The sequence below is a fragment of the Pleurodeles waltl genome, chromosome 4_2 (genome assembly GCF_031143425.1).
Source record: "Pleurodeles waltl isolate 20211129_DDA chromosome 4_2, aPleWal1.hap1.20221129, whole genome shotgun sequence".
Taxonomy (NCBI): domain Eukaryota; kingdom Metazoa; phylum Chordata; class Amphibia; order Caudata; family Salamandridae; genus Pleurodeles; species Pleurodeles waltl.
The window spans coordinates 319,866,239-319,882,691 of record NC_090443.1 but is presented as its reverse complement, the minus strand read 5'-3'; the positions used below and the strand labels follow the sequence as shown (position 1 = coordinate 319,882,691).

The 16,453-nt window shown below is 44.2% G+C and overlaps 1 protein-coding gene across 1 annotated transcript in view; it reads left to right on the top strand.

The window, feature by feature from the left end:
• Nucleotides 1–16,453, top strand: part of CACNA1I (calcium voltage-gated channel subunit alpha1 I) — an 842,691-nt gene that overhangs the window by 412,088 nt on the left and 414,150 nt on the right. Inside the window, exon 5 of the mRNA XM_069231287.1 lies at nucleotides 4,005–4,102. Coding sequence (XP_069087388.1) covers nucleotides 4,005–4,102 — 98 coding nt within the window. The remainder of the gene's footprint in view (nucleotides 1–4,004; nucleotides 4,103–16,453) is intronic.

The window sequence follows — 16,453 nt, the reverse complement described above, 5'->3', positions numbered from 1 at the left end:
TGTTCCATAGCTAATACATGAATATATGAAATTTCATATCAAATGAAGGAGTCATGATTGACCACCCCACAGGCCCTTGTGGTGCTGACTGTTTCAATTGACTTGGACCCAGGACAACCCCCAGCTGGTCTCTCCAAACGTTTTCTTTTACAAGGCGAACTCACTTGCCCCCTCAAGACAGAGGGAACTTGGGACAGCATAACAGCTGAACCCCCAAACAACCATGCAAGAGCTACCCAATACAGGGATTCTCCCTGGCACCCACTGGGAGATGGGGCTTGGCCAACGGGCCATACCTTGGTCCCTATACCATCCCACCATTGCCCGTATCCCCAGGGCTGTGTATTGGAGTACCCCGGCTGGCTATGGACAACTGCAGTAGTGGGTGTCTCCAGCCTTCCAGTAGTGACTGCAGTACCCCTGCCCCAGATTGAGCTAAATGCTTAAGTCCAATTCCATCCTGAATTCACCTCCGCATAGTCTTGATGCCAGATTGTCTGCCTGTTTTTAGTGGCCAAACATGACTCCTCCTCCGCCACAAGCCTGGTTGGATTCCCGACCAACAAGGCCTCCCCCAGATTCTGTTACTTATTTCTGCAAGAACTACCCTGCAGCTGATGGCATCACTGTCTTCCTACCAGACTTGCCCTCATGCCTAATCAGTAAACTTCTTCCCTGTGCAAGGACAACTGTTCCACTTTCAAACAGCCTGACCATCTTATTCGAGCCTTTTGAGGACAGACTCTACGCAGAAACAACTCCCTAGAACTACCTGAGATGCAATGGTGGAGCTAGTACACTCCTTAAACCTCCAGAGTAAACTGGTGTAGCCCATCCAAAGTAAGATCTCCCCTCACAGCCCAGTAGAAGTGAAGCTCTGCTTTTGCGGCCTGTCTGCTAAAACTGGTTCTGGGCAAAACTTGATTTCAAATGCTACCTGGAGGCATGACCAAGGATACATGCGCTGAGGAAGATCTTCAAATGTCCCCCTAGCAACATTAGAAAAACTGTCACTCACGCCCTAGTCACCAGCAATATGGACTACTGTAACACCCTCTTTGCCGGGATTACCAAGCAACTCACTTGAAGACTAGAAGCCCTCCAGAATACAGCTGTCAGACTCATCCTACACCTCATGCATAGAACTCACATCACACCATACCTCAGGAAATTCCACTGTCTCCCAATATACACCCTTGCTCATTTTAAACTCCTCCTACACACATACAAGGAACTACACAACTTAGGCCCCAACTCCCTTAGCAGTTGCATCTCCTTTCACCAACCACCTAGACACCTCCACTCCGCAGGCCTCCTACTCACATGCATCCAGCTCACAAACAGAACCAGATCAGAAGGATGGGAGTTCTTTTACATTGCTCCAAAAGCTTGGAACAGTCTCTGACTCCACATCAGAGCCTTCTACTCTCTTTTTGAATTCCACTAGAAGCTGAAGACCTGGCTTTTAAATTAACCAACCTTCCGTAGGCAGGGCTAGGCACGCTCAGCTTCTCAGCACCAGGATGCCCTTGTGGTGATGGTGCACTTTACAAACACACATAACATACCATTTCCAGGGATAAAACACACCGACTGAACCAAGTCCTGTGGCAGGAGGTGGGCTTGATATATATTGAAATTACTGTTGATGTTTCAAATCTTAGGAATATTTTCTTCCATTTGGATTCTAGGGTTGTTCATTTTGTAAACCTTTTTGTGAAATGTTGCAGTGGTGAGCAGTGAAAGCTTACTCCAGGAGGTGGTAAAGTGATTAGAATTCAAATAAAATATGAATTGTAATCACAATTGATAACCACAGTCTCCAGCTGAATTATATTTTTTAGGATGGTCTGATTTAAAGGAAGGGGGCTTAGAAAGCAACTCAATTCACTGACTCCCCGCTCCTCAACAAATACCTTGTGATGTTGTTGTGTGCAAAGTAGCTCACTGGGCTTAATGTGTATCCATACATGCAGTGTCCTGAGAAGGTAGGGAACCTTATTGATGGATAGATCTTTGGAGGTACTATTGTACTTGAAAATTTAACAGCACAAAGGAACTTCGTCTCAAATATTTATCGAAAGAACGCAAAACTGTATTTGCATTGAAAATGAATACAAGTGCTGATGCCTCAGCTTAGACTCAACCAATTAAATGCAGTATTAGATCTGAGAGACTAGGGCCGAGCTGTGTTTGATCAGAGGGGCAGAACCTAGCACGACTAGCTTTGGTGCTCAAGAGCAGGACTGGGCAGCGCCCCAGTGTGTGTTTTATTCTTCTCTATGCTTTCGCAGCCAAATCAGACTGAAGAATTTGTCACAAGGGCAGTAAAATCTTGGCTGGCCTGGCCCTCCTGAGACCATGTTGGGATGTGCATCATTTTGTTTTTAAGCTTTGATCAGGTGCATGTCCATTGCTGCCTTCCTGACAACGCCCTCCCTAGCCCCCCTCCAAAACCAATGCAGCATCACTCAATAATGCCCTCAGTTTATTCTTGTGGATTGACATTTACTCTGGGGATAGTATATTTCTGAAGTCATACAATTAGATTTTTCCTGTGATTCATTTTCTGAACCCTGGTAACCTTTGATATATTAATTTTGAACTGGATGGCATTACAGTTATAATTTTCATTTCTTTGTTGACAGATGTTTCCTTTTGAATTGTGCTTGCTTGTCATATTCACATAGGAGGGAGACTCTCAGCCTCCTTCCAAAGATAGTACAGTGCTCATCCAGCGGCATTTTCAGCCTTCCCTCTCAGTCCCACCCAGCCTGAGTTGAGGGGCGAGGGGTTCATCCAGAGACTTCTGTGCCGAGAACAATCACCACACTCACCGAAGGATTCCTTCACGACACTCAGCTGTGCCATTGCACATCAAGCGCGGCCCCAGGCCCTTGCTATGAAACTAGTGGGCCCACACACAACTCTGCCAGAGGCTCTCAGTCTCTTCTCATCTTCCTTCAGTCCTTTCCTGCCTCTGATGCAACCTTTCCTCATGTTCCTTCTCACCCTAATGCAAATGGCCGTCAGTAACCCACTACCCCTGATGTCTCTTCTTCTTCCAACTTTCCTCACTTCCTCACCTGCCCGTGCACAAGGTTCTGTTTCACCCCTTTTCTCGACCCTTCCTCCTTCGCTCTTTCCAGCACCCACCCGCCCCTCTACCCACGGGCAATCTACCGCCCCATCGATCCCTTATGTCTCCATGAACACGTCTGTCTCTAACCCGACATACCGTCACTGCATATCCACAGCTGTCCCTAGCCGCTTGCCTGTACGCCCCACCTCTCCATGTGCAAGGCTACGTAACCCTCCGCCTCCTCTCCTACCTCCCCAAGCACAGGGCCCTCGCGAATCCCTTCTCACCTCGTCTTCTTTCTTTCTCTTTCTCCCTCCTTTCCTCCCTTCATCCTCACACCTTTTCCTTCTCTTCTTCCAAGACTCCCACGTGCATACCTTTATCTGACCTTATGTCCCATCTTGTCTCCTCTTGTTCCTTCTCTCTCCTCTCGTTCACCCCCACCTTCTCCCTCACCTCTTGTGTTCATTGGCCTTTCTTCTTTCAAATCCCCTCTCCTTTCACTTCTTTATGGGTCTCTCACATCTTATGTCTGCGCCCCGCCTCCCTCACCTACACGCACATGGCTCTATCTCATCTTATGCCCCCTCTTCCCTCACTCACATGTACATATGTCTCTCTCAGCTTATGTCCCCTCTCTTTCCTCCTCTTCCCTCACCTCTTGAACATGGCTCTCTCATCCCTGCCGCTCCTCTTCCCTCACCTACATGCACATGGCTCTAGCTCATGTTGCCTCTGTTTCACCCTCTGCCATCACCTCTTAAACATGATTCTCTCCTCCCATGTCACCTCTCGTCTTCCTCTTCTCTCACCTCAAGCACATGGTTGTCTTTCATGTATTGCCCCATCACTTTCTCCCTCCCCCTCACTTCTCATGCATGTGGCCCCATCTAACCCTACTGTCCTCTCTTGCTTCCTCTAGGATGGTGGAATACTCGTTGGACCTACAGAACATCAACCTGTCGGCAATCCGGACTGTGCGAGTCCTGAGGCCCCTAAAGGCAATCAACAGGGTGCCCAGTAAGTAGTGCTCATCTTCTTACCCACTCGGACTTCTGGGTGCCTTCTGTGCTGCCATGCAATGCAGATGAATGCATCCCAGGGAGTAACATCTATCGTGTTGGTAGTTGCATTCTCTGATAATGGGCACTGCATCCGCATTAGAAGCATTGATGAGGGTTACAAGTGCTGCCTCTGCGGGGAGCCCATGCCATGGTGTAACTGTTTGCCTTGTCAGCATTCCTCTTCCATGACTCTACTTAAATTATTTTCTTCTGGCCTTAATGGAAGGCTTAGTGTTCACTATGTTGTTCTGCGGCTGAGTAGGTTCCAATATGATCCCTTTAGCACATACAGAATGAGGCAATCAAAGAATCTTGTGGCCTAAATTCTTCCAAGTGCTGTAGCATATTCCTTCACAGGACTATGCTTTAACTGGGTCAATGGATCTTTTCACCCAGCATAAGCGTGTGAAGACAGAGATATCAATTTCACAACTAATCAGTTTAAAATAACAGTATGACCAATGTGGCCACACAAGGTAAACTCCAGTCTGAAAAAGTCCAAGGGTGTTTATTATAGCCTTTTAGCCCTATGTAGCAGGCTATACCGGCCATTAAAGTCCTGCTTCAGAGTTAAAGGCCTGAGACGAAGGTGAGGGCATTTAACAAGGGAGCGTGGCTTTAATGGCCCATATGGCCCAGCCATGAAGGGCTGTCAGGCTATTAGAACATTCACCACTAGAGGCCAGAATGTTCTATTAAATATAACCAATGCCCCAAAGAGCCTGAGGGGATTGAAATCCCCTCAGGCTCCATGAGGCCTTTGCTAACAGCTGTTGCTGTGTGAAAAGCACTGGAATGTTGGAGGTCCCAGCTTCTACCAATCATTAGAAGCCTGGAGCACTCCATTGTCTTCAATGGAGCTCCCAACTTTCCAATGTTCTAAAACAAATTAAGTCTCAGAGTGACATAGATAAATCTCAAAACTAGGTTGTAATGGTACAGAATCATGATACGCTGTACAACCCTCCGAAAGAAGTTCAAACGAACTAACATCAAAAAGACTAAACACTTGAATAACCCTACACACAAAAGCAATAAGAATATTTGAAGGGAGGAAGCAAACACTGTTTAATTCTGTTAAACATTTAGCAATTAAAATTCTACAATTTGGTAACCTGGGCAAGGGGTAACCCTAAGAATTAGCAAAAATATGTTACACGTTGGGTCAAACACACAAAAAGGACAAAAAGGACTAAAAGATTTTTGAAAAAGGAAATCTGGGGTTATAAATGACTAACTAAGGTTAGCAGAAAGTAAGTAAAAAGCAAAGGTGTTAGCATTTTTGAAGCTCGGTCAAGAGTCTTCTTCTCTGGGTCATGGGAACGATCTCCAAGTCTCAGCAAGGCATCTCAAAGGGGAAGGGGTAGGGAGGACTATACCTCTTGGAGTCCAAGGGCTTCAGCTCCTAAAGGAAAAGGGCAAGAAGACTGCTGAAGTGGGGTCTGTAGAGAGACTCCCTAGGGAGGTCGAAGAGAGAATGGTGCAAATCCAACTGGGAAACGGTATATCAAGGTTCATAGTGCAAGATGATTCAGCCATCCATCACTCCACATGACGCAGAAGGTGTAATTATCCAATGGAAAACAATCATATGACCTGGATTGCAACATTGCACAAAGGTTCCCATTACCAACAGGTAGAAAACATTCCATCTGGGCTCATCCATACGAATTGAAACAAATGTATACAAAGTCAGTTTTACAGTTCCTGAACGTACTGTGCTGAAGGTTCAGTTCCCAGACCCACTATGCGTAAAACAATAGAACATCTATTACCAAACTAGCATTCGCATAAGAATTAAGTCTGAAAGAAAAGTACATGTTAGCAAGGACGACAACATTTTTTGCACAGTCAGGAAACAGGGCCTTAAATTTTGTATCTAATATTTCCACAATTTCTCTTCTGAAAATCATTGTTTTAGTGCACACTATTAGTTAACATTGTAAAGAACAACAGTAGAATAATTATTCTGTTACATATAAAGTTTCAAGGCTATATCACCTTTGTAACTATTCTACATTAAATGCACATTAATATGGCTTTCAGTGCACCACTTTACTTCAAAACTATTAATATTTTGATTAACAAAATGCACAGATTGTCACATAGATCACTTGATGACAGGGGTAATACTAAAATTTATGTTACATCACAAGCAAAATAACTCTTTTACGGCACATGGAGGTTCCCGTTATTTTATGGCATTGATCCAGCTTTGAAGTATTTCCAGTTCTCAATAACCTTTTTAGGTCTGGCATTAGCCAACTACATTTGAGTTTAGTGCAACTATATTATTCTTACTTATAGTGACTTATAGTCAGCCCTCTTCAACCACTGGTCTGCTATTGTGTCACTGACATTTTTCTTCCACCTACTACAGCATTCCCAATGGCCGTATGGGTCAGCCCATTTCAGACATTGGTTAACTGCACTATAAGTGATAACATTCTGCCCTTTCACAAGGAGCACATCCCCACGCAAAGTAGTTCCCTTTAGTCCCAGGGTCTACAATGGCAATGGGTTCTTTTTGAGTTCAAAAAATATTTTTGATTTATCATACTTATTTTGTAATATGTGCGAGGGCCTGGCAGCTCCAAAAACAATGTCCATGCTCAAGCATGCTTTGTATTCTGAGACTTGCATTGATGAATTAATTAGTCAGATACGTACGTAGGACTACAAGTCCCAGGATGCAGAGCAAAAACCTGGATTAGATGCGATGATCCTGGGAGATTTGAGAGCTCTTCAATAATTCACACATATGTTAAAAAGCAATGTTCCTGGCATCACCTACATAGACACTGATAAATGCCAACCTATCACCCTTTGTGCAGCTTGTCCCTTCACCCTTCCAAAGTGCTATGTTGAACACTAGAATGAAGCGTTACTAAGAAGTGGTGACTCAGCTCTGCCCTTAGATATCCATCGCGGACTCTTTCAAGGGGCGGCCATTTTAGAACATGATGAATCATTTCTATTTTACTTTCAGGCACTATTTGTAACAGAGCAGATGGGGATCTCATTCTGTGCCTGAGGCTCAGTCGGCCTGGACCCTTCAGCTCCCACAATATGATCACACCTGGTTGTCATTCAGTTCTACTGAGCAATATAGTGACTCCACTTTGCTTAGGTTATAAGTGCAGACACTACATTTTTGCAAATCAGTAAAAATATAATTACAGAAAATTTACAAAGTGCATGTCCAGTGGGTATAAAACATTCTTTGAGGTATTAACCTTTTTAGCATGCAACGTATAGTAAATTGCAAAGGTCGAATTCTGTGCTTGACCCAACTATGTTTTCATTTTTCATTTTGGCTGTTCAGTATAGATTTCGTCAAGCAACATACAGGTTCATGATTTATTTTTAAAATAACTACAGGCACGTTTGCCAAATAAACTGGTTTGAGCTAAATATAAGATAACACCCTGAAATCTGTCTCACAATCTCAAGAGTAGAATTTCTCTATAAGGATTTACGGCTTACTTCCCCTATTGACTTTAGTGGCTGCTTTAGTGGAAATTCACAGAGTCTCTCAAAAGGCCGGCACCAGGTGTCACTCTAACTTATATGGTAGGCTGGGCCTACATGTACAAAGGCATCTTTGGGGTTACTTGCATGGAGTGTGCAGCTCCTGGCTCTCTTGGAATCTCAACTCCCACTCTCTCTGGGTGCCCTTACTAACTGACATCTTCTCTTGTAAGGTCCAGCTCCAATATTCCATTGATGACATCACAGGGGTCTTCACCTCTGGCGAAAATGGGAACATTCAGCACAACAGCACACATGTAAAGTTCTGTCCAACCGATAAACACAACATTGGGAATCCCTGGAGAAATGTGATTCCCATTTATCAAAGCGAGACAAATGTCACTGTGAATCCTGTTCCGAGCTAATGACACCAACAACACTCAGAAATGTAGTCTTCCTCCATGGGCGCTCCTAGTCAAACCACAATATCAAATGAACAATCCAGGGATGAGAAGCTCTTACCACATTTTTATTTGAAGGGTTGTAAACATTCTCTATAAATCGTGTGTGTTTCTCAAAAAATTGGAGACAACCCTCCTCGCTCACCATCGCAGGAGGCACACATCAGCATCAGGTTGCTCCGCATCCACGCAACATTTTGGTGCAGCAGATGGGCCCCAGCATAGCAGGAACTCTTGGGTGGAGGTCTTTTGGAGTATGTCTCATTTTAGCAGTGTTGGGATCCAATAATGAAACATAAAATTACCTAGATACTTTTATTGGTGGGATTTATGGAGATATTAAAGCGTAGGACCTTATTCACAGAGTTAAACGTACACTTTTGTGTAAATGTACTACTTTTTGGTGTTCACAAACTACGTCTGGAGTTTTACGACTCTGCACTCATACTCCGCTGTGACTGCAAAGCCTACAGGTGTGCAGAACTCCCCACGCATAAGTATAGGGATTGTGGAGTCGATAATGAGGATAATTAGTGGTCCTTTATCCTGCTGGTCGACGTGTTTCAGAAGAATCTCACTGGCCTCATATGAGGTCCACGGCTTTCTTCAGACCTGGATCCCTGCACTATGCAGCTAATCTAAGCCATATTTATTATCTTGTTAATGTTAAGGGTGGCCCCTTCACATTCATACTCAGCCATAATAACATTATACCCGAGCCTTAGGCGAAATCCTCGGAACCAGTAAAGATATGTACCAAGGGACAGAAGACACACAAATATCTGAAATGTTGTCCTCAAAGGTGCTTCATTTACTTATCTGATCAACAGTCTTACTTAGATACAGTTGAAAAGTGACTTTTCCTGTGTCACTGTGACAAAAGCCTTTGCGTAGCTCGGGCGTAAAGCGATTACCTACTTTCATTAGGCTAAGTTTTCGCATATATTTTAAAATATTGGACAGGCTAAACCCCCAAATAATTCATACCACATAATCCTCTTTGATCAGGGCTTGTAGCCAGGTTTGTAGCTCCAAGAATGTGACATTGCCCTCTTCTCTAACTTATGTTATGTTATGCTGCATGGTTTCTCTACACTGCACTGCACGTGATTTCCATTGTCCCTTGGCACTGTTCAGTGTCTCAGAGGGCCTTGTGATAGATTATTTTACTGGAGGTCATTTGAGGTTCAGGTTTACAACCTTCACGTGACTCTTGTCAGAGTGATCTTACCTTTAATCACATAGCAACATTGAATCCTTAGCAAGTTTTATACCTGTTAATGTTGTGTGCATTTCGTTGCTCCTCGTGTGTTTTTAATGTGCACATGTGTTCTCGCTATGGGTGCTCCTTGTCCTCAAGACTGTTACCAGCTTGTTATTGGTTGTCTGCATTCTTATCTATGTAGGAGGTTTAGTCTCGTGTCTTTCCACCAGACTGTATGAGAGTGATCAATGGGTCTTGTGTGTATGACTGAGCTACATAGATCTTTCGTGATGGCATGGGTATGATCATTTTGTCTTCTGTGCAAAGTTTATGTATAATTGGTGGTTCTTGTATATAGGGGTGATGATGATCAGTGGATCTTGTGTTCAACATACTGCTATGATGGGGTCTTGTTTGTGAGGCTAGAAGAAGATGTTCGGTGGGTCTTGTGTGTGAGGTGCAAGCATGAACAGTAGAGTTTGTCTGAGGGGTACTTGTATAATCTGTGGTTCTTGTGTGTAAAGCATGAGTATGATCAGTGTGTGTTTTCTGTAAAAATGCAAGTATCATTGGTGGGGCCAGGGTGTAATGCGTAATTATGATAAGTTGGTCTAGTGTGTGATGCATGAGAATAATCAATTGGTATTGTGTGTGAGGTGTATGCTCTGTGAATCTGCTGTGATATGCGAGTATGATTGGTGGGTGTTGTGTGTAAAGAGCAAGTGTAATCAGTGTTCTTTGTATGTGAGATGCGAGTATGAGTGGTGGATTTTGTCTGTGATCTTTGCATCTTGTGTATAAGCCGTGCATATGATCAGTAGGACGTGTGTGTAGCAGGCAAACTACAATGTACATTCTAGGCAACTGGGTTCCTCAAACAGTATCTTATGTGATATTTGGAGCAGGGAATGTGGTGTTGAGATGCTTCTTTCTCAAGTGTGAAGAAGGAAAGGTCAGGGCCTACTTCACCACAGTTAGTAAATCTAACTAAGATTGCTGACACCGAAATCAAAATAGCCCTCACTAGTTTATTTGAATCATTTGACTCTTTTTATTCTTGTACTTTGTTTTGCTGTAAGGATCTTGTCCGTGAGCATTGCTATGCGTTTTAGACCACTGAATATGTGTGTGGTTTGTGGTGTGTGTACCGGTATCATCTGGTTCGTTGATGACACTATGCAATGCGGTTTCATCACTCACACAACTCTCTTCCTCAGGCCATGCTTAGCAAAAAAACAACTCTGTGACAAAGCGTTTGTGAAAAAACTCTGAATCTCACACACAACACCAAAATACCTCTCTCCTAAACCGCCCTATGAAACACACACACTACCAACCATGCACAATGAACTGAGTAGCTGATTACTTAACCTCCCAAAAACTGCATTGAAAATGCCAGGGTTAGGAAAATGTGACCAAACCTTGCAACGCATCTACCGTTGGCAGGTTCCTGATAGTGGCTTGTCCCTTTGTATTCTCACTGGTAATGTGGAGTGGTTGTTCCATCCTGTTTGAAATGGGGTTTCTGGTTGGCTAGGGTAGGCCAGGCAGAAACCACCACTCTAGTCAGGGCGAGTAAGTTACACACCAAAGATAACCTGTACTCACCCCTGGTAGCTTGGCACAGAGCAGGTAGGCTTATCCCCAGAGGTCATGTGTATAGGGGTCATGTGCACAACACATATACACTAGTGACACAATAAATACACTACGAAAGAAGCTTCATAACAAGCTATATAAAAATAAACTGTATTGTATAAACATCATAGACCAAAGCAACATAAATCAGTAATTATTTTGTCAAACCGGCATTTGTCAGGCAATTAAAATAAGTGCAAATATATGAACCAGTAGCTTATATGTTCGCCAGCATCATAAAAACCAGTACTGTGTACAGTATGTAAATCCTGAAAGAGTATGTGTTATCTTGACAATGCCAGAACTAAAATGACATTCATCATAACATCAGGCCAAGAAAGGCAGCAGTTAGTTTAGGGGAAAACATGTGGAACATCATATTTCGCTATCCGCCATAAATACTTTGCAGGCAATGAAACCTGGTTCAGAGGCAGCCCCTAAAATCCACCACTAACCACAATACATAAGATCCAGCGCCTCTGCGATCCTACCAGCGGCATTAGAGTAGATTTTCTGAACCTTGGTGAAACGAGGATAATTGGCCAGGCCTGCACGCCCACTACACAGAATATGGTTATCCCGCAGCTCCGTGCCTAGGGGAGTGAGGAGGGATACCTCAATGGCTCCCCACAGTATCTAGCAAATCTCCTCTCAGCCTTCTTCCATCCCAGGAGGGCTGCTCCAAGGTCGCAGTGGGTCCAGAGCCCTCTGGGGCCTATCGGACAGCTGTCTTCATTTTCTCTGAAGTGGAGACAATGGGTGCTGGGAGGGATGGATTGGAGCTGGTCCAAGACCACATGTGGTCCAGTAATACAGAGGTGGATGCAAAGGCAGCAGACGAGGCACCTGCGTGCCCCTCTACCAAAGGAACAAAGGTCTGCTTCCTGGCGAGCCTGGGCACGATCCTCCAGCTGCCACAGGCTTCCATCCTACTCACAGCTCAGAGTGGCATTGGTCCTTGCCTAAAGGAAGCTCCTCCCTGTTCTTCAGCCAGGTCGTGGCGGTGACCACACTCCAGTAGGTATCTCCTTGTGCCCGAGGCCAGGTCAGGTCAGTGTGGCAGTAAACCGCGCATGCAGGCCCTGCAGTGGCAGGCCTGAGACAAGTTTGAAAGGCTACATCTGTGGGTGGCACAATCTGATCTGTAGGTTCACTAGTAGCATTTGATTTACAGGCACTGGGTATGTGTTATACCACTTTACAAGGGACTTACAGGTAAACTAAATAAGCCAAACAGGTGTAAACCAATTGTACCAAGTTGTAGGGGAGAGAGCACATGCACTTTGGCACTGATTAGCAGTGGTAAAGTGCCCCGAGTCCTAAAGTAAACAAAAAGAGGTCACAAAAACAGGAAGAGGAAGACAAAAAGTTTGGGGGTGACCCTGCAAAAAGGGCCAGGTCTAACGTAGTCGAACTGTAAGAGTATAGTGTTAAGCATTATGTCCTGTATTCATTTTCATTACTTAGGCAGGGACAGAATGTGTAGTAGATCAGATGAGAAGTTGTTAATGGCAACTGCTTTCAGTCTTTTGGATTATGAATAGGTTAGAATAGGTTGTAGGTCCACCATTCAAGCAGGTCACACCTTCTTCCAGGGGACGCACTCTCTTTGCTTGGAAGAAGAGTTTACTCTTCTCTATAGGTATTGTGTTCCTCTAAGGACAGATGAATCTTTCCGTAGGAGTGTCCTGGCATCACTTCCTGTTTTGTTTTCCTGTCTCTTTCCCATTGTCTTCATGTTACCTACTCTTAATCTCTATCCTGTCCACCACTCTTTCTCAGCATTATTTCTCACCTCTTTTTCTCTCTCTCTCTAGCTCTCCACACCTGTCTCTTGCTTTTTCCGTAGATCTGTCTCCCTCTTATTCTATCTCTCTACCTCACTCGCATAAGCCTATCTTACTCTCTCTTCCTATTTCATTCGCTTTCTCCTCTCCAACGTTTGACTTTTCAGATCTGTATGTCACCTTTCTCCTTCCTCATTTCCCCTCCCTCATGCTTTCTCCATCCATCTGCCCTCTCTCCTTTTCTCATTCTCTGCTGACTTATCCCATCTGTCTTTCTCTCACTCTGCCCCTCTTCATCTCTTATTCTTTCTACCTCACTTCTTCTTCCTCTCTCATTCTATCTCTTTATCTCTGGGTCTGCCTTTTTCTCCATTCTCTACTCTCGCTCCTCACAATTCTCTATTCCTCTAATTTTCTCTCACCCCTTTCTCCAAATTCCGTCTTCATTCAAACATCTATTCCAACACTATCACTCTCTTCTCTTTCTAGTTCTGTTTCTCTCCATTCCCATTTCTTGCCTTCCCTGTTTTTCTTTCTTCTAAGTCTCTCATTCTGTCTTTAGCTCTGACCTTCTCTCTTTCCATTTCTCTTTATCTTCTTTTTCTCTCTCCCTCAATGTATCCATCTTCTCTCACTGCCTCTTGCTTCTCCCTCACCTCAATCTATCTGTATTTCCCTCTCTATCCTCATCTCTCTTGCTGTTCTCCTCTTCCTCAACCCCTTCCACTTTCTCTTCTTCTGTTTTTTTCTCTCTCTCTCTCCCATCTTCCTCTCTGCCTTTTCCCGTCTTTGTCTTCCTTCCCGTCATCTCCCTCTCTTCTCTGTCAATCTCTTGTTCTCACAGTTTTCCATTTCTTTTCTCACATTCTTCTCTCTCTACCCCTTTTCTCTCGCCCTCATTTTGTCACTCATCCTTCTCTCTCACTTGTTTCTCTCTCCTCTTTGCAGCTTCTCCCCTCTCTCTTGTGCATCATGCCAAATCAACCACTCATTGCCACAGTTAATCCATCACTTTCTTAAAATAATGTTCTAATTACAATGTTTGCACTCTTCACAAATCCTGCTTATAAAAGGTTCCGTCCCTCTGTGCTCCAGCCATCCCAAATGATATCCTCAAACCTTTTTCCTTTCTTCTCTCTCTCTCACACACTCTTTTCCTCTCTGCCTTTCCAGTCCCTAGTCCTCTCTCTGCCTTCATCTTTCCCTCTCCTCTTATATCCCCGTATCCTCTTTCCATCTCTTTCTTCTTTTCTACCTCTTTCTCTTGCTTAATTGCATTCATTCTCTTTAAACAAGGCTTCTTTCCACAAGGGAACACATTATGTTGAACACAGAGTCGAAAAAACAATTTTCCTTCTTGTTTCTTCACCTACGTTCTTCTCCCTCACTTTCTCCCAAGCTGAGTTTTTTCTTTCCTCCCTTCTACCACTCTGCCTGTCTCTCCCTTTCTCTCCTTCCTGGTCTCTGTCTTCCCCTCTCCCTCTTCTTCTCTTCGTCCTGAAATATTGTTCTTGCTTCCCTTATTTTGCCAGCTCACCCCTACATCTCTTCCTCTATTCCTGGTCTCTCTCTCTCCTTCTTTAATCGATTCTCCATTATCTCTCCTTCCATATCTTGTCCTCTCTGCCACTATCTCTCTTTCTCCTTAAGACAGTGGCATCACTGGAAGTGATTTTTAGGAAGGTACCAATATTTTTCTTTATTGTGTTTCTTTCAACTGGAAGAACATTTTTTCACTCAATACCATCCATACCCCAGTGGCAGTGTCTACAGTGTAGTTATAGTGTGGACCACATTTCCATAAGAAATTGATTTTTTGATTTGTTTACAACTTTGGCACCATTTGATGAATATTCACAAACCTTTCCTTAAAGAAGGTCTCATCCACTGTAGCTCCTTCCTGGAAAGTTTCAGGGTGATCCTTCAAGCGAGGACTGAGAAAAAGAGGGGTTCACAAAACGCATTTCCCTGTGCAATTGGCCATAGGTAAAGTGAACAGTGATGGGACAAAAACGTATAAATGAAATTACACCAAAACTGGCAGAAATCTAGATCTTGGTCTAGAAAGCATGCTTTTTATGTAAATCCATTCAGTAGTTTCTGCGAAATTGAGGTTTAAAATTTATGTCTATTTCACGCCATGGGTGTCTGCAAAGCTGACAGATCTAATGATAAGATCTGATTAGCTGTCACCACATTAAGAAAGATGTGATGGCAGCCATTTTAGGACTCTGGATCTCAGTCCTTGAAGTGAAAATAAGTAAAATAAATTAGAGGGTGGTTAGTTAGGGATACTCACCCCCCCAGGTCTGGTGTGGGGTGTCCCAAATGGCCCTCTCACCTTAATCAAAAGGGGAATTGTTTAAAAAAAGTTTTGCCGCAGATTTGAGGATGATCCGCATACCTGCGGCAAGATAAAAAAAACAAAAAAAGGGCAAGCTCCTGCCCTTTTCAAAGTCCCCCAGCGTGGGACACGGCCTGGAGGGGGGGGAAAGGGAGGTGCAAAGTTTTATTATTCAGAATGGGTTGCAGCCCCCTCCGAGCCTCCAAATGTCCCTAGGTACCCCATTCACTGACCAGATATTATACTTAAAGTAGGAAGAGCATACGGCTCCCTTCCCTGAGCATTCTGAGGACCTCACCCCCAGGGGCTAATTGCTGTGACCCCATCCTCCAGGGTTGTTCTTCAATATTAGGGTAGGGGTGCATGGACCCCCTGTTATAGATGCCAAGGTGACCCCATCCCCTGGGGCTTATCCTTAAATTTAGAGGAGGGGGCATCGGGCCCCCCTTCCTGTTCCGCTCACTGGCCTAGGGATCCCATCTCCAAGTGCCAGAATAAAGCAGTGCCCCAGGGATCCTATTCCCCTGGACACAACAGTACCCTACCTGGGAGCACTCTCCCAGGCAGGGGACATAAATTTGCTCCCGTCTGGCAGGAACACAAAAAAAGCTGCCCTGCACAGGCAGGCACAAAGGAATGGAGCCAGCTCCCGCCAGAGCCACAGAGGGTGCTGGCTGGGGCCATGGGCGCCGCAGGGCTCCCCCACCTCCGCAGCCCCCAACATAAAAGAAAATGTGGGTGCCCCTGGTGGGCAAGGCGCACCCATGGTTCAAACAGTGTGGCCGGCTTCTGTCTATACCTGATATGTGTGCTGTCTGGGGGAACTGGCAGGGGCTTGGAGGCTGTTAGTTTCCTGGGTGGGCACCAGAGCCCCCATAAAAAAAGAAAAACACAATAATAATTGAGTGGCAGCAGTCAGTCATTTATATTCACTGCTCCAGCAGGGAATGCTCCATAATGCGTAAATTACATTGTTTTATCCTGGTGGTGTGTCTAGAAGGGGCAACACCAACCTTTTTAATGTTGTGGTGGGCTGCAGGACACACAACCGCCTCTCAGCAACATTAAAATACAGTATAGTATGTGGCCTGGGTCATTGAATTTATGACCCCAGAAGAGCTTTCCTTATTTTATTAAAGCACTCCAAAGTAGAGCTTTATACTCTTCAGCTGGCTTACGGGGACCATGTGGCATTGGTTCTGTGGCTGCATTTTGTGGTCTGAAAAATAGTAAAAACTTACTCAGACATGTGTAATTTTTTTTAAGGTTTTATTTAAAACATTTAATCACAATCATTTTTATTAAACATTGCAATTTGTAAACATATGAAAAATGCATTTGATTATAATTATTGGTGACTTTTTGACAAAGATAATAGGTCTGCTTTATATATGTTGACATG